This window comes from Acipenser ruthenus, chromosome 49 (assembly GCF_902713425.1).
Source record: "Acipenser ruthenus chromosome 49, fAciRut3.2 maternal haplotype, whole genome shotgun sequence".
In the NCBI taxonomy this organism is placed as follows: domain Eukaryota; kingdom Metazoa; phylum Chordata; class Actinopteri; order Acipenseriformes; family Acipenseridae; genus Acipenser; species Acipenser ruthenus.
In genome coordinates, this window is record NC_081237.1 from 1,462,437 (window position 1) to 1,482,111 (window position 19,675).

Sequence of the window (19,675 nt, forward strand, 5' to 3'; positions counted from 1 at the left end):
AATTCACCAATCGTGAAGCCGGTATTTGTGTGACCCCGTTGCTGTAGTAACCAAATGCATGGCATTGACGCCTGACCGTGTACAGCTGCTGTAAAAGTATGACATCACCTGGGGAGGTGAAGAGTAATGTAAAATACTGTAAGGAAATAAAATGCATATTTTTCATGGTAGGCAGTCAAATACACGAATTCTGTGAAATTCTTGATATTGTGAATGATCTCTGTGCTCAATCTGTATCTATTTATTACCTCCTCCCAGGGCCATAACCAGAGCTGCCATTCTACTGAGGTCAAACTTCGGGTTCAAGCTCTAGCTGCAGTATTTATATGACTGCTTGGTATTTACTGTTCAACCTTCAAATCTCTGTTACACGCAAACCAACAGTCTTGTACTTTACGAACCAACAGTCTTTTGTAGAATTTTTACATGAGCATCAGCATTTATGATGCAAAAAAACAACCGAGGACACAACCTTGAGGTCCTCATATTAAAAGGGAGGTTGTGTGGTCCAGTGGTTAAAGAAAAGGGCTTGTAACCAGGAGGTCTCCTCAGCCACTGACTCATTGTGTGACCCTGAGCAAGTCACTTAACCTCCTTGTGCTCCATCTTTCGGGTGAGACGTAATTGTAAGTGACTCTGCAGCTGATGCATAGTTCACACACCCTAGTCTCTGTAAGTCGCCTTGGATAAAGGTGTCTGCTAAATAAACAAAAGATAAGACCAAAACTGTGGTATTTTCTGGGATACTGTCGGCACCTTGCAAAGGACCATATGGATAGCTGGAAATACAAAATCAAAATGCATGGCTGAAATCGTGGTGCACACAGGAAGGCTTCACCTTTCTTGAACATTGGAGCACATTCCACAACAAGGACTATCTATATAGGTGGTGTAAGACAACTAATAAATGTATTTATCTTAATGCTAGAAGTCTCAGAAACAAAATGTTAGAACTTGAAGCTACTGCACTAACAAGTAACTACGATGTGATAGGTGTTACAGAAACTTGGTTGTCTGAGAGTGATGGAGACAAATATAATATTAGTGGGTACACACTGTATAGGAAAGACAGGCAGGACAGAAGAGGCAGAGGGGTAGCGCTATACATAAGAAATAGTCTTGAAGCCCAGGAGTTAAATCTGGACAAAGAAAACAATGCAGAATCAATATGGGTCAGAAAAATGGACAAAAATGCAAAGGGCATAATAATAGGAGCATGTTATAGACCCGCAAATTCAGACACTGAGCAAAATAATCTGTTATACAATGACATTCGAAATGCGTGTAGAAAAGGAGAAGCCATACTAATGGGGGATTTCAACTTAACCCGTATAAAATTGGAGAACCCGGTGGGGAGCACAATGGACGAAATTGAAATGGTGGAAATGACAAATGACTGCTTCCTAACACAATTGGTCAAGGCACCGACTAGAGGGGAGGCATGCCTTGATTTAGTCTTTTCAAATAACGAAGACAGAATAACTAAAACAGAGGTCAGAGAGCCATTGGCAAACTCAGACCACAACATGGTCTCATTTGAAGTATTTTTTAAAACCCCAAAAGTAATGACTAAGGCTAAGGTTTACAATTTTAGAAAAGCAAACTAAGAAGGTATGAAACAGAGACTAACAGAAGTAGATTGGAGTAAAATAGAGAAAACATCCATAGAAAAAGGATGGCTGTTTTTTAAAAATGTAGTACTAGAGGCGCAAAACAATTACATCCCAAAAGTAGACAAATCTAAATCTAAAACAAAATGGCCAAAATGGTTTAATAGATCAATTAAAAAAAATATTCAGCGAAAAAAGGCACTTTACAGAGCGTTTAAAAGGGACCAAAAACAAAGTACACAGAAAGAGTACTTGGAACTGCAAACACAAGTCAAAAAGGAAGTTAGAAAGGCCAAGAGAGAGATAGAAATCAATATTGCTAAGGGGGCTAAAACCAATTCCAAAATGTTTCTCCAATATTATAACAGCAAGAGAACATTCAAAGAGGAGGTTAAATGTCTAAGAGACACAAATGGCAAAATCATAGATGAAGAAAAAAAATAGCAAATATATTAAATGATTACTTTTCACAGGTTTTTACAAAGGAGGACACGGACAACATGCCCCACATGTCAACCTGTTCCTATCTAATTTTAAATAACTTTAGCATAACAGAGGCAGAAGTGTTAAGGGACTAGGAGCTCTTAAAATAAACAAATCCCCTGGGCCGGATGAGATCCTCCCAATAGTACTCAAAGAAATGAAAGAAGTTATTTACAAACCGCTAACCAAGATCATGCAACAGTCTCTTGCACAGGGGTTGTACCGACAGACTGTAAAATTGCAAACATAATACCGATCCACAAAAAGGGTGACAAAACCGAACCAGGTAACTACAGACCAATAAGCCTGACTTCTATTACATGTAAACTTATGGAAACTATAATAAGATCCAAAATGGAAAATTACCTATATGGTAACAATATCCTGGGAGACAGTCAGCATAGTTTTAGGAAAGGGAGATCGTGTCTAACTAACCTACTTGACTTTTTTGAGGATGCAACATTGAAAATGGATAACTGCAAAGCATATGACATGGTTTATTTAGATTTCCAGAAAGCTTTTGACAAAGTCCCGCATAAAAGATTAATTCTCAAACACAATGCAGTAGGGATTCAAGGAAATGCATGCACATGGATTAGGGAGTGGTTAACATGTAGAAAACAGAAAGTTCTGATTAGAGGAGAAACCTCAAAATGGAGCGAGGTAACCAGTGGTGTACCACGGGGATCAGAATTAGGTCCTCTGCTATTCCTAATCTACATTCATGATTTAGATTCTGGTATAGTAAGCAAACTTGTTAAATTTGCAGACGACACAAAAATAGTAGGAGTGGCAAACACTGTTGCAGCAGCAAAGGTCATTCAAAATGATCTAGACAGCATTCAGAACTGGGCAGACACATGGCAATAATAAAAATGTGCATTATAAATATCATATGGGAGATATTGAAATTGAAGAAGGGAACTATGAAAAAGACCTAGGAGTTTATGTTGACTCAGAAATGTCTTCATCTAGGCAATGTGGGGAAGCTATAAAAAAAGACAAACAACATGCTCGGATATATTGTGAGAAGTGTTGAATTTAAATCAAGGGATGTAATGTTAAAACTTTACAATGCATTAGTAAGACCTCACCTAGAATATTGTGTTCAGTTCTGGTCACCTTGTTACAAAAAGGATATTGCTGCTCTAGAAAGAGTGCAAAGAAGAGCAACCAGAATTATCCCGGGTTTAAAAGGCATGTCGTATGCAGACAGGCTAAAAGAACTGAATCTGTTCAGTCTTGAATAAAGAAGACTACGCGGCGATCTGATTCAAACATTCAAAATCCTAAAAGGTATAGACAATCTCGACCCAGGGGACTTTTTTGACTTGAAAAAAGAAACAAGGACCAGGGGTCACAAATGGAGATTAGATAAAGGGGCATTCAAAACAGAAAATAGGAGACACTTTTTTACACAGAGAATTTTAAGGGTCTGGAACCAACTCCCCAGTAATGCTGTTGAAGCTGACACCCTGGGATCCTTCAAGAAGCTGCTTGATGAGATTCTGGGATCAATAAGTTACTAACAACCAAATGAGCAAGATTGGCTGAATGGCCTCCTCTCGTTTGTAAACTTTCTTATGTTCTTATGTTCTTTTTGCTAGCGATGGCCATGCCTCCTCCTCACACAGCCCTAGTTACGTCTGCCTGATCTGAAATACTCTCTCCCTGACTCTTTTTCTCGCTCTCCTGTGCAGCTCTTCTGCTGGTTCTGTGACACTGTCTGGTTTCAATAAGCGGTGCTTTTAACACACACTGAGGCCCTTAAGTGAATATGGTTTGCATATCAAATGCTTCCCTCATGGTATTTTGTGAGGTGATTTGCATACATTTCCACTCATTAACATTATTCATTATATTTAAATGACATGAATGCGGTACGTTTTTCCCCACGCACTAGGTTGCCTGCCACTGGGTAGTGAATGATGCCCATTATGTTTTAAAGGAACATTTCAAAACTGCACATTTGAGACCTGTGTTAGTAATGGAAGTACAAAATAGGTCAGGTTTATGGGGTTATTTTGTTAGCTACAATGACATGAATTATTTAGTTAGATTGTATTGTATTATGTATGTCTGGTGTATTTTATTACTGAGCAGGGTTTGTCTCAGCTGATCAGCTCACACTCGCATGATAGGACCCTTTTAAAAGTACACAGAACTAACATTCCAGCAAGTCTTACCTAATGTTACTGTGTGTCGTAACACAGTACAATGAAATAAAACACAAAAGAAATGAAGCTCCCAGGCCCACACCCATGCCCACCCCACGTGTAGGGACTGTGTGCACAACCTGCTTCTCTCTCTCTCCCTAAAGTACCTCACCCAGAACGAAGGGGCTGGCTCCTCTTGTGTACCATGTGGCCAGGTCCAACTGACAGTCGGTTCATCAGTTAGCACCTGGCCACATTCTGCACGTGGATTTCACAGGAATGCGATTTTAACATCATCCCTGCCAAACTTAAATTCAAATATCCAAAACTTTATTTATACACAAACACGCACACGCACACACACATCTAAACACACACGTTTAGATGCTCAGGGCCTCAGCCCTGCCATAATATCACTAAGGTTAAAATGATAATTTGTTTAGAAACTGAATTTTCCACACAGATGAACAGAACAGCAAAATCCTTTTTCAGATAATGTATTGTAATAAGAATACAATTACTGTGATCTAAACACAGCATCCTGTAAATCAACACAATGCACAGAAAACTCAGACCCCGTTGCAAAATGTTCCTCAATCAGACCTCAAACAGTGCGACTCACAACACAACGGCTATGGAGACGTATCTGTTACCCATACACCCACTCACACACTCAACAACTGATCAACATATGTGCTTAAAATCCAAGCCTGCCAAACCATGGTAGAGAAGCAGCATACTTGGTTATATAGTACAAAGTGCAGAGCGCTCTAGGGAGGTAATGATGAGGTTATATAATGCACTGGTGAGACACAAGAAGATTAATAAATGGTCGATTCCTAGTTGCTGGTTGATCACAGAATGTTGTTAAGTCTTAAAGGATCCCAGTGATTCAGCATCAACAACATGGCTAGGTAACACATTTCATACCCTCACCACTCTGTGTGACAAAGTGTCTCCTTTTCTCTGTCTGACTTTATTTCTAGTTGTGTCCTCCAGTCCGAGTCTCTGTGTTGTTCTTCAGTGAGGTCACCCCTAAATCCATGTTCTGGGCTAAATAAATTCAGTCCCCTCAGTCTTCACAGCTCATTCCTTATTGATGTGCAACATGTGAGTATTAAAAAAACATAGAATATACTGGACTCAGTGTAGAGCAGAAGCAGTGAAATACATTTAATGAAGAGGTGTGAATCCTGATTGTTACAGTCAGCTCAACCTTGTACCTCCAGCCACAGAAAATACACCTTTGCAGAAACCACAATCTTTCATTTTGGAAGAGATGTTAATTTTTCAGTTTTTTTAGGTGCAGTCCCTAAAGTTTTCAAATTCATTTCCCAAGCCCACAGTCTCTGAGATGCTGTACCATTTTAACAGTTCTGCTCAGATTTGTGCAGACACACTTCATTTTGAGAAGTCTTTGAAGCTACAATCAGTTGCAAAAGGCAAACAAAATGCTTGCAAGTGTAGAAAACAAATGCAGCAAGGATGTGAGAGGTTGTATAATGCACACAGCAGTACATTGTGCTCACTTCTGGTCACCACAGTACCAGAAGGATATTGTGGCCCTGGAGAGGATTCAGCGAAGAGCAACCAGACTAATCCCAGGGTCTGAAAGGATGCGCTATGGGGATCTGAATTTAATTAGCCTAGACCAAAAAAGAATTAGGGGGGACTTGATTGAAGTAAAATCTTAAAAGGAGTTGACACAGTCAACGCTAGCTCATACTTTAAGCAAGAAACCAGTGGAAATTCAGTGGAGACTCAGGACAGAGGGTAGAAGACACTTCTTCACACAGAGTGGTGAGGGGGTGGAATGTGAGCGCCCTAGCCATAGTGTTGCTGCTGAATCATTGGGTCCTTTATGATCCGACTTAACAAACTTCTGGAATGAATCAGCTACTAGGAAGTGTTACAGACACATGTGTCTGGAAATGTGTCTATAACACCTGTGATAGAGTGTATTCCCGATGTTATAGGGACTTGGACCATGGGCTTTCTGAGAGAGGTTGTTGCCCACAGTTGTGGTTGACACTGAACGAGAGAGAAGGAATCTGAGCTGCAAGTCTACCTCCCGAACAGGAAGGATGCTAAGTAAGGTTGGTGGTACGCCTACACAGGGATGGGCCGACTATATGGAAGGACACAACTGGAAGTCTGTGTGCCTTTATGGAAGCAGCTGGGACGTGTTGAGCAGGTTGGCTTGCCCGGCGCTGAGCCGATTGGGAGGTTCGGATTGGCTGGGGGGCGTGCCCGGGGAGGCTGCACGGAGCTCCAAAGCATTTGCGTCACAGCTCAAGGCTACTGCACGGCCATAGCAATACAGACGGGAACTGAGCAAAAAATTGCTATGTTTTGTTTCATGTTGTGCTGCAGGCTCGTACAACCCAGGAGCTGAAGCTATGGAGCCAGCACTAACCCCGGGAGCTTCTACCCCTGCACACGAGCACAACTCAGGAGAGCGTCTGCTCCGCAGGATTAACTACTACGGAACCCTTCAACTGCAAGACGGTGCTTGTGAAGGCATTGCCCAGCCATGGACCTGTGAAGAGGCAGGAGTCGCCGTGAGGCCGTGACTCCGGGAGCCCAAAAGTAGTTTAGTTTAGGGGAGGTTGATCCCAAACAGTGTATAGAGAGGGTTAGCGTAGAGTAGTAGGTTCCTGGAGTGGGACGTCTCTTTTAGTGTGGCAAACTTATTTTTAGATTTGTTTTCTTTTGTTTTCTTTATTAAATGTGGCACTAGGGCTATCATTGCTGGTACCCTGTGTGGCGTGTCAACACTCAATACTCTGTGTCTGCCTCAGTACTGTTCAGTGACGACCCACACACGTAACACTTCCTCCTGTTACAGTGACATTTTAGCTTCACTGTGAGCAGAGTTGAGGGCAGGTGACTAGATTGACAGGGTTAAAAAAATTAATAGATTAATTAAGCCCTCATCAAGCCAATCTCCCAGCCTATATAAACCTGCCTCTCTTGTGGGAGTTAGTCCACCAGAAACTCGAGCGCAGAAGTAAGTGAGCTACCGGCCCCTGGAGCATAAAAGCAAGCCCTGCTGGTGTACACTTCAGTACAACAGGTGCCTGGCCAGTAGCTGTAACACGATGAGGAGTCCCTGCTTGCCTCACTAACTTAGGGCCAGACCCAGTACTCCCTGTGGAATCCCCAGTGAAGACCAGAGACTTCGGCACAGCCAGGAACCTGCACTCCTCTGACTTCATGATTCCCTCTGCACACCACGCGGCCATGCTTTTATCTGGTAAACCACTCTGCGACCCCTCATACAGTAACATTATCAACAGGATCTGTGTGTGCATTCACCTGCCCAAGCCAGCACCTACTAATATTTGATATATAACAGACTACCCCAGGAGTCCATTTGCATCATAAACCAGCCCCTTTATTCAGTGTAGTACTATCAAAACTGTTTCCTTTTTTGATGGCATCTGCAAAGTATCTGTATTGTCAGTCCTACAGTATGTCAAGGGCAGGGGATCAGAAGCATGGTACTCACACAGGGGGGCGCTGTGGCATGGAGGGGCTGGGCCTCAGTCCAGGACGCAGCGGGGCTGGGGGAGTGTTGAATCCTGGGTGTGGAGGTTTGCTGGCCACTGTGAGAAAAAGAGAGTGAGAGAGAGAAAAAGTAATTGGGGATTTGATTGGTTAAAGATTTGATATATGTCACCTCAATTAATATAATCCCCAATCTGTCTCAGACTATTTATAAAGACCAATTTGAAATACAATAACAGTAGAAAAAAATGTCAGAAGTACAAAAACAACTAAGGGACCAGCCACGACAACAATGTTAATACAATGGGATAAGCAGTTTGCCATACAAAAGGACAGATGTATACTATACAGATACCCCCAGAATCTGATACTCAATAAATGACACTAAATATTGTTAATACCAAGGTTCACATCAATCAGATAAGCAGTTTTCTATATTTTTTTTTTGTAAAATATGTGTGACACACGTATGTCTGCCTTCACCAGATCCACTTCGCAGGCGATATAAAGGCTGAAGTTTGAATTAAAAAGTTAATCTCCATAGCCAACACATATTCACAGCATGTAGATGTGAAATGTAAGTGTGCAGTATGTATGTCTGTATGTATTGAAATGTAAGTGTGCAGTATGATGTCTGTATGTATTGAAATGTAAGTGTGCAGTATGATGTCTGTATGTACTTAGCTTGTAAGCGTGCAGTATGTATGTCTATGTATTGTACAGGAACCTTGGAGGAGTTAACCCTAATAATCACTATTTCAGAACCACAGAGAGCAGGATCAGAGGACATGGTTGTAAATTAAGTGGAGACAGACATAGAACAGAGGGGTTAGGGTTTATGTTGATAATCCATAACTATTAAACACTCAATAGTACTACATTTAACAATGCTGAAAGAAACTTCATGAATTCAATGACAAACCTTTCGACTAGAAATCTTTTTTTAAACGTCTTCACGTTTGAAGATTGAGAAAGACTTCTAGTCCAAATCATTGAATTTATTACGTTTCTTTAGTATTTCTAGAATTGACCTGATGCCAAACACAAAACCATCACCTACAAATTCTTCATCATGGGACCATTTAGAGATCCGTCCCACTGTATCAATGGGGGCTGGAGTCCACGTCACCCAGAGTTATATCAAAACTCAACACGGAAGTCATTGAAAAAGGCTTGTCACTGAATTTACAAGGTTTCTTTTAGTATGTCTAATGTAGACATTGAGAAGGACTTTGTCGAAATGTTTGTCATTGAATTTACAAGGTTTCTTTAGTATTTCTAATGTAGGTAGGCAGTTAGCTATATGTCTGACTATAACCATTGGTCCTCCGTTTTTAGTTCTTTATTTTTTATTCCCTTTGCAATGGTTTCAAAATTAAGTAGATTACATATGACAACAAAATCAATGCTTTATATGAACAAGAAACTACAGTACAGAGTACATGTGATAACTGGGCATATAGATTTAATATTGATAAGGTTAGGATTCAGGGTTAGGGTAATACCATTCAAAAATATAAAATCACTTGGTAATATAACAATCCTGTTTATTTTACCAAACATCAAACATTGATCTGAAACATATTTTGAAAGCGTTTTTGAATAGGGATCCACTAACTAAACACTGAGGAACACAAAACAAAGAGACTGTCCTGCAGGGAAACAGATATATCAGTACTTATTGAATTCAAATACACAGACTGTGTAAGATCATTATCAACATTTCAACAATACAAAGAACAATCTGTGAACCAGAAAACAGAAGTAAAGAAGTTTAGTAAATAATGTAGACAAACATTTCAACAGGAAGTTGTGTTGCCTAAACTTTTATTTCATTTTATTATCCTCTAAACACACATTTTATGTTTAAACATTTTGTATAACCTCACAGACGGGAGAGTGCTTACATGCAAGATAATTTTTGAAAACACTAAAAATCATTAAATCTGTCAAATCTATTTACAGGGCTTTAATGTAGTCTTTATCAATGTTTGTGGGCGGGTGTAAGGAATTCACTAAACACACATGAGACGGACAGGTGTAATTGAAGGCGCCACTCATGTGCACCAGGGTTATTTTATTCTGTACCCCGGTGGGGTGGCACCAGAGATGCCCGGGAGGTCTACCAGCAATGGTATTCCAGCCCGGGTGTAGAGACTCCTGTATTTATAATCCAAAGGGAAAAATAATAAGAGAAAACAAAAGAAAATTCAGAAACTACAAATAAAAGTTCGGCTCAAAGCCTCCGCTATGCCGCAAGGTGCAAGATTTAATTACAGTCCAGTCTCCCCTCACTAGACTGAGACCACGGTTGGAACAGGCTGGAACACAGGACCCATTGAAGGGGCTCGATGGGAGGGTGGCCACGCAAGACCTCGGTCTGACACCGCAGCAGCCCGTGGATAACACCACCCCGCCCCGGTCCGACACCGCAGCAGCCCGTGGATAACACCACCCCGCCCCGGTCCAACACAGCAGCAGCCCGTGGATAACACCACCCCGCCCCCGCCCCGGTCTGACACCGCAGCAGCCCGTGGGTAACACCACCCCGTCCTGGTCCGACACCGCAGCAGCCCGTGGGTAACACCACCCCGCCCCTGCCCCGGTCCGACACCGCAGCAGCCCGTGGATAACACCACCCCGCCCCGGTCCGACACCGCAGCAGCCCGTGGGTAACACCACCCCGCCCCCGCCCCGGTCCGACACCGCAGCAGCCCGTGGGTAACACCACCCCGCCCCGGTCCGACACCGCAGCAGCCCGTGGGTAACACCACCCCGCCCCTGCCCCGGTCCGACACCGCAGCAGCCCGTGGGTAACACCACCCCGCCCCGGTCCGACACCGCAGCAGCCCGTGGGTAACACCACCCCGCCCCCGCCCCGGTCCGACACCGCAGCAGCCCGTGGGTAACACCACCCCGCCCCTGCCCCGGTCCGACACCGCAGCAGCCCGTGGGTAACACCACCCCGCCCCGGTCCGACACCGCAGCAGCCCGTGGGTAACACCACCCCGCCCCTGCCCCGGTCCAACACCGCAGCAGCCCGTGGGTAACACCACCCCGCCCCGGTCCGACACCGCAGCAGCCCGTGGGTAACACCACCCCGCCCCGGTCCGACACCGCAGCAGCCCGTGGGTAACACCACCCCGCCCCTGCCCCGGTCCAACACCGCAGCAGCCCGTGGGTAACACCACCCCGCCCCGGTCCGACACCGCAGCATCCCGTGGATAACACCACCCCGCCCCGGTCCGACACCGCAGCATCCCGTGGATAACACCACCCCACCCCCGCCCCGGTCCGACACCGCAGCATCCCGTGGATAACACCACCCCGCCCCCATCCGGTCCGACACCGCAGCAGCCCGTGGGTAACACCACCCCGCCCCTGCCCCGGTCCAACACCGCAGCAGCCCGTGGATAACACCACCCCGCCCCCATCCGGTCCGACACCGCAGCAGCCCGTGGGTAACACCACCCCGCCCCCGCCCCGGTCCGACACCGCAGCAGCCCGTGGATAACACCACCCCGCCCCCATCCGGTCCGACACCGCAGCAGCCCGTGGGTAACACCACCCCGCCCCTGCCCCGGTCCGACACCGCAGCAGCCCGTGGATAACACCACCCCTCCCCCGCCCCGGTCCGACACCGCAGCAGCCCGTGGGTAACACCACCCCGCCCCTGCCCCGGTCCGACACCGCAGCAGCCCGTGGGTAACACCACCCCGCCCCTGCCCCGGTCCGACACCGCAGCAGCCCGTGGGTAACACCACCCCGCCCCGGTCCGACACCGCAGCAGCCCGTGGGTAACACCACCCCGCCCCCGTCCGGTCCGACACCGCAGCAGCCCGTGGATAACACCACCCCGTCCCGGTCCGACACCGTAGCAGCCCGTGGGTAACACCACCCCGCCCCTGCCCCGGTCCGACACCGCAGCAGCCCGTGGGTAACACCACCCCGCCCCGGTCCGACACCGCAGCAGTCCGTGGGTAACACCACCCCGCCCCTGCCCCGGTCCGACACCGCAGCAGCCCGTGGGTAACACCACCCCGCCCCGGTCCGACACCGCAGCAGCCCGTGGGTAACACCACCCCGCCCCTGCCCCGGTCCGACACCGCAGCAGCCCGTGGGTAACACCACCCCGCCCCCGCCCCGGTCCGACACCGCAGCAGCCCGTGGGTAACACCACCCCGCCCCGGTCCGACACCGCAGCAGCCCGTGGGTAACACCACCCCGCCCCGGTCCGACACCGCAGCAGCCCGTGGGTAACACCACCCCGCCCCCGTCCGGTCCGACACCGCAGCAGCCCGTGGATAACACCACCCCGCCCCGGTCCGACACCGCAGCAGCCCGTGGGTAACACCACCCCGCCCCTGCCCCGGTCCGACACCGCAGCAGCCCGTGGATAACACCACCCCTCCCCCGCCCCGGTCCGACACCGCAGCAGCCCGTGGGTAACACCACCCCGTCCTGGTCCGACACCGCAGCAGCCCGTGGGTAACACCACCCCGCCCCGGTCCGACACCGCAGCAGCCCGTGGGTAACACCACCCCTGCCCCCGTCCGGTCCGACACCGCAGCAGCCCGTGGATAACACCACCCCGTCCCGGTCCGACACCGTAGCAGCCCGTGGGTAACACCACCCCGCCCCAGTTCTCAGGTCGGGAGCTCCCGCCGCCACACCCCGTCCAAACACTTGGCTACCCCTCCCCCCCAGTCCCTTTTGCCCTCTCTTTGGCCAATCCGGTTTTCCAGACTGCTTAGCGTGCGTCGGTTCCACTGCTTGGTACCATTCCGCCAATTGTACTGCCTGGTCCAAGGTCTCGGTGCCTGTCGTTGCACCCAGAAGCGGGGCCCCAGCACAGAGCATTCCACGAATCGCTCGCCTATGATCACCTCCACCAGCCTGGCTTTGGTGGTTGCATCCAGGTTAAGCCAGCGCATGGCGTAATCATCGAGGCGATGGGTGATGGTGCGGAGATGTTCCTCTGCCAAAAAGACCTCTTCACAGAATTTTCTTAGGAAGCCCTCGGAGTAGCCCCCACTCGAGTGGGGTAGTCCATCATCCCGGCAGAGGACAGAGTTCTCGTCGCTGCCTGTGCCTCCCCCCGTCAGACGTGGCAGGAGGTAACTAGCCCATTGTGTCTGAAGCCACCAGGCCGAGAGCGCCAGGGCCTCAGTGTCCAGATAAGCTTCTGTTAGTAGTAGTCGTAGTATTGTTGTTGTTATTGTTGTTGCAAACATTAAATAACCAGTAGACTATAAATATATAACCTGCTTCAATATTTGACGTAGTTGTTATATTGCATTAATTTATCCATGCTAGTATTGTTATTATTGTATTACAGAGGAAATAAAGGTTTGGTAACGAGGCAAAGGTATGGCTATTTTGTTTTGTTGTAAAAGCAGCCATTAACTGAATTGTATGCAAGTACAAGCTCAGTCTTGCATTTTGTGATAATTCTGTATCACAATATGCATCAAGTAGTGTATTACATCTTACGTTGCTATTTCAACACCTGTTAAACCATCTTTCTGTTACATATCTTTTTTACTTTTTAAATACAAAATATACTTTTTTTTTTTTTTGCAATAGGCATGCTTAAATTTAATTAGTTCTGCAAAGCTATAATTTCATTTAAATGTATGAAAATTAGCAGTGCTTAATTTGTACAGAGAGAGGTGCCGGGGCACAAACAGTGACAATACCGTTCTTAAGAACCTCACATTCAAAATCAAAGCAAGTTTATTTGAAAGAGTAGTGTGCTACTAGTGTTATAAGTTGATTGGCCATGGTATATTTTTGTCAGTGTTATAATTGGTATTGAAACGGTAAGTATCATGTTTACCATAAATGAGTTTGTGTAGTAATAGTAGTTAAAAACTACAATTTTAGTTAGACAACATTTAAATTTTACTTGTTTCTTGTAGCTCAAAAAAGTTTGGCTCCCATGAGTGTGAATTTCTAGCTTACCCTACTATATATACTGTAACATGATGCTCGCCACACAGGCTCGCAGCGGGTTCTTTTTCAGCACTCAGTGACCGTCTCGACTCGCACACAGGAGATGGATTTCAAAACGCACGGTAGTGCACTTTTTATTTTAAACACAAATAAGAATAAACTAAACAAAAACCTAGCTCCACTTTGGAGCGCTGACTACACACGTCAGGAACCTAACTAAATACACAGGACAGCGAAACTGTATACCTGTTAAAAACTAAAACATACAGTACACACAAAACAAACACAAAAAGGTTCACACAGTACACAAAAGACAAACATAAAAAGGTTCACACAGTACACAAAACAAACACAAAAAGGTTCACACAGTACCTTTAGTTACGACACACAGGAGAGACCCAGAACAGCCTGGCTGCTCTCCTTAAACACTGACAGTTGGATCTAATTTACAATAACGAGCCAACTGCCAAAACAATTAACACATAATCTATCAGTTAAACATTTTTGTATGGCAGGGAGATTTTAACCCCTCCCCTGCCACACTACACCATTGGTATTCCTTAACATTTCAACAACGATGGCCACGCGAAAGATGAACTTTGTAGTACTGTACACCTAACAGCACATAGTATTGACATAAAAACAACTGAGAAGTGCACTTATATTTGAATAATCTAAAACCGCTATTACTACACAAACTCATTTATGGTAAACATGATACTTACCATTACAATGCCAACTTATAACACTGATAGAAATATACCACGGACAACCAACTTATAACACTGACAGAAACATACCATGGACAACCAACTTATAACACTGATAGAAACATACCACGGACAACCAACTTATAACACTGATAGAAATATACCACGGACAACCAACTTATAACACTGATAGAAACATACCACGGACAACCAACTTATAACACTGACAGAAACATACCATGGACAACCAACTTATAACACTGACAGAAATATACCATGGACAACCAACTTATAACACTGATAGAAATATACCACGGCCAACTAAGTTACTAAAGACTCAACTTGTGCTTTCTTTTTAAACAGCTCCACCTTCTCCAGAAACAGGTGGAGACTGTACTGGGGTATCTGGGGGTGTAGCCTCCATCGTGATGTACGTCCGTTGTGAAATTACTCCTGTTGTGTTGTGGGTGTTTCCTGCCTTTGTTTTTGCGTTTCGTGCTTTTGTATTTGTTTTTCGATTTGTATTTGTATTTTTCGATTTGAATTTGTGCTTTTTGATTTGTATTTGTGTTTTTCAGTTTGTATTTGTGTAGCCTTGGGATGCACTGACATGAAGAGCGTTATATAAGAGTACATTTGTAATGTTGTTTTGTACTGCGTAATAAACAAATCTAATACATACCAATCATCTTCCCAACAGGTAGTCGTCCAGGCAACTGGGGGAGCTTGCCTTTCCTGAAGTTGTCCAGATTGACGAGAGGGGGTCTCTTGGGCTTGATGGGTTTGGAGCCCAGAGTCGTTTCAGGGGGGAGGGGCTTCCTCAAGGGGGCGGGGGTCTCGGTGACGCTCTTCTGGCTGCGTAGGGGTGGGACCAAAGCAGGGGAAGGTGCAGCAGGTCTGGGGGTCTCTCTAGGCCCATCTGGTGACCCACGATTTACTTGCTGCATCAGCATCAAGTTTTGGCGAAATTCCTCAGCTTTGGACTTGACAGGACTGTCTAGTAACTCTCCACCGTCACTGGAAATCACGCGGCCTGGTCCGGGGGTTCGTGGGAACAAAGCAGCAGGGGAGGGTCTTTCATTCCCTGGGCTGCCTGACTTGACAGTCTCTGGTTTGGGAAATCGCGGGGATTCCCCGAAGGCTCGAATGGCTCCCTGGATTTTAGGAGCGGGAGGGGTGCTCACATTCGAACTCAGAGGGGAGCCTCTAGGGCTGGGTTTGAAGGGTCCGTTAGCCTGGGAGTTGGAGCTGAAGACGTTAGCTTGCCTGACCAGGACTGGAGGCGGAGGCTTGGCTTCGCTCATGTCTGTCTGGGTATGGAACTTGGCCCTCAAGGCTTGGAAACCTTCGTTCCTTTCCTCCTGAAAAAGAAATGACAGCATTTTAACAGTCCACATTGACTTACAAAGCCACATGTTTGTCTACAAAGAAGTGGAAATCTTATATGGGTGGAACCTGGCGTCAGTAATTGGAAGACATTAGAAGGTGAGTACTGATCCCTTAGAGAAGCTGTTGGTTTATGCAGCTAAATTAGAAACTAGAAAAAGAGCAGGTCCACATTTCTTGTTTATGCCTTTTTAATAGAATCAGTTGTTTCAAGTTAAGACTATAGGAGTCAAATGTTTTGGCATTAATGTACTAATTAAGAACTCTATACATTGGTATTTTATATCAGTTAGGGATGATAGCACCTCCCTGTGAGAGCTGTGTGTGAACAGCATCCTCATTGTGATCTGTCTGGTAATGGTGGGTGACCAGGAGTGGAATGGGAGTGTGAAATGGTGAGAAACATGAGGTGGAAAGGATGAGTTCTACACAAGAAACATATGAAAGAGAGGAACAAAAGATGGAACTAGAAGGAACAGCCTGCTGCTGTCACTAATGAGCAGGAGGACAGCACATACAAAAAAGGGCAACAGTATCGAATAGAGACAAAAACTCGAGGTGAAACCGAGAAGAAAACGTTGCACTTTCGTGTCCCAAGAAAGAGAAGATGACAGATGTAGGGCAAGCAGAACTATTTCATACAGGTTGGGTTCCCTGTATGCAGTATTTTAATTTGTTCCCTGGTTGGTTCACATGTATGTAGTATTTCATCTTTTTGGTGAAAGTCTGCCTTGCAGTAGCCATCTTTGGTTATTATTATAATTAGTCTCTGACAATAATTTGTATGGCTTGTTTGCCCAAACGTTTGCAAACGAAGTGTGTGTCTTCAATGGAACTTCACTTTAAAAAGCATGTGTGTGTGTGTGTAATAGGGCTGCTACGATTACATCGAAAATCGATTTTTCAGTCGATTCCATTCCTCATTATATACATGGAGAGAAAAACTGGATAATCGATTAAATAATAACATTTTTGTAACACGCATAGTTAATAACATTGTTTAAGTTTATCAATGAAACTGCCCCGCTATTTACAGTACTTCTGCCAAAGGCTCTACTTTTCTTGCTGTGTTAACCAGCATCTGATTTGCTGGTCCCATCCTGACTACCAGTGAATCAGTTTTGAAAATGCTTTGCAAGTACGTGCCCTCTGTGTAATGGAAACAAAAAGCACGCCACCTTTGATCCAGAGCAGGACAACAGGCTTGTATTCCTGGCAAATAGCCTGTAAATAAATTGTGCACATTGAAAAAAACTCACTGTATATAGTTTGCACTTCTTTGGAGTTTCAAAATGAACTGTTAAACCTGGGAATAATACTGTTTTTAAGTTTTTTTTATGATGTATTTTTTGTGCTGTGTCTGGGTTTCATAATTGATGACACTGTAAGTACAATCAGAGCCGCCCACAGCTGATGAAACATTTTGATGCCAGGACTGCTACTGTACCACGCGCAAAGCTGTATTACAGTTAATTACCCCTCGCATTCCATTGTTGAGCACAAGCTTTTACTGAACAGCAATGATATTAAATAATGATGTCAGAGGGAGGCAGTGAACATTTCTGTGGGCGGTACAGTCATCAATATGTTTTCTAACGATTAGATTTTGTGTGCCCAATTAATCGTTTTTTAATTTGGAGTCTTAACTGACAGCCCTAATGAGTAATCCACCAGTCTACAGTATTTTAATGCTTTGAATGTCTTTTTTTTTTTTTTTTTTTTTACCTGAAACTCCAACCTGGTGCAGTAAATCTGATTTGATTAGATTAGATCAGGGGTGTCCAATCACAGTCAAGGGGGGCCATTCCACTCCAGGTTAAACAGGTTTGATGAAATAATTATTATTTGTTTATTTAGCAGACGAAATAATGAACTACTACCAGCTCTGGAAGAAGTTTAAATTGGTTCAATTAAACAGTTTAAAACAAGGTTGGAACAAAGACCAGCAGTGGAAGGGCCAGCTTTGGCTCCCTGGATTAGATAGATCTTTCATAAAAGCGGTGTGGTGTTGTTAATTCTGTAGGCACAGTCCATCATACAGGATATTGATTCTTGTTCATTTTGTTTATGATCCTTAGTTGTCAATGGTGATGTTCGCCGAGTCCAATTTGCATGAAATCTAAGTTCCTAAAACCCATTTTTCTCAGGACACGGTGATGATAAACCAGAAAATTGTACAATTGTCAAAAGGGTCCCATTATCAAAAAGGTCCTGAGAGACAGCAGTATCAATAACCAGTTACAGACCAACGACAATCCAATCCAGCAAATAGTCAAACAGTGACTATTGACCTCAGAAGCTGATTGATCGCGCATCACGTGATTGGGATGTGTGTGGTTTCCGACGGACACAAGTGCAGGTGCCGTTGCAATCCATTAATATACACATTTAGAACATTCATAAATAAAAACATTCCAAGTACTTTTAGTATATAGAGGTGTCACAAAACAGCATGTTCACAAGTAGAGCTCCAGACATCAAATAGGCTACATGATTCATTCAGATTGTTTATAAGCAGGCAACTAGTCAACCGATTCGAATATTTTTCCTCAACTACTCAACTTAGTAGCCATTCTACTCCTAGATACAATAGTTAAAATACAACAACCCAGAAGACATTTAGTCAACATGTTTGACTGTGTTCTTTTAGTATTCAAAAAGTACAATATAGTACATAATCCATGGAATTACAATTGATCTAATTTTGTAATTGAACAAATCATTGCCCATGCAGGCAATGGTACAAATATCAAACAAGAGAAATCTAAAAAGCCTTTAGATGTTAGTGATGTTAATTCCAGTATCTACTCTGACTGGTTTCAATTCTGTTTGTCAGAAAGACGGTTTTACCTGTTCGATCCTCTTCAAGCACCGAGGGATGCAGAAATGCTGAATGTGTCACGTAATTGAAAAGCAGCAAAATGAAACAGTGCAGGGATCCACCTACAGGGATCCACCTACACTGCCCTGTGCAGCACAAGCCCATTGGTTAGGTTTGTTTAAAATGCTGTCGAAGACACAGGAACCATTAATAGCTTTACACGAACGTGTTGGTTATTTTTATACATTAAACACATTCGTTTCAGTCTTGAAACAGACAATAAGCTTGTACAGTATGCAGTTCATGCTATTCATTTGAAGTCTATTCATATGTTAAAAAAGCTCCAAAGGGTATTAACCATTTTTCAGTATTTTAGGTGCCTGTTCATACAAAATAATTCTGCATTGGAAAAAAGTTTACTGATCGTGGGTGCACTAATAAGTTTTATTTGATATAGCAGCCATTGCTGTGTTATTTGGCCAGGTAAAGATTCCATCTCATCCCGAAGGTATACGGGTCCCCAATCATCTCATCCCTCATCGCATTTGTCAACTATGAGTAATAATGTGTTACTGTATTTGCTTGTTTTTATTGTTCTGTATTTTTTTATTATTATTATATAATGTTATTGACATGAATTGTGCTTTGTTACTGAAAATTGACAAATCAAACACATTTGTAAAAAAAAAGAAATAATGTTCTATGTTTGACTATGGGAGTCAATGGGGACATGGTACTGATAATATCACTCTGGTTATTATCACACTTCGGTAATATCACAACATTCATCAGTCATACAACAGATCTCCACTCCACTTAAGATCATAAGTTGCTGGACAGTGCTAAAATGTTCTGATAAATTGCAAGGTAGCACAGAATACTGCATACAAACCCTTGTCACATGAGCACACTTTGCATATCATCTTGCTAGAAAATGATGTCAAAGGAGGGAACGTGTGGGTCTGATAGCTGGATCTTCAGAGAATATTCCGAGCTGCAGCCTGACCAAACTGAAAACAATATCTCTGTAAAACGGAAACTGTG

The 19,675-nt window shown here is 44.4% G+C and overlaps 1 protein-coding gene across 1 annotated transcript in view; it reads right to left on the reverse strand.

Annotated features, from left to right (window-relative positions):
• Window positions 1-19,675, reverse strand: part of LOC117401292 (FYN-binding protein 1-like) — a 71,937-nt gene that overhangs the window by 42,829 nt on the left and 9,433 nt on the right. Inside the window, exons 2-3 of the mRNA XM_059015151.1 lie at window positions 15,107-15,785; window positions 7,761-7,857 (exon numbers count right to left, since the gene is read on the reverse strand). Coding sequence (XP_058871134.1) covers window positions 7,761-7,857; window positions 15,107-15,728 — 719 coding nt within the window. The 5' untranslated portion in view covers window positions 15,729-15,785. The remainder of the gene's footprint in view (window positions 1-7,760; window positions 7,858-15,106; window positions 15,786-19,675) is intronic.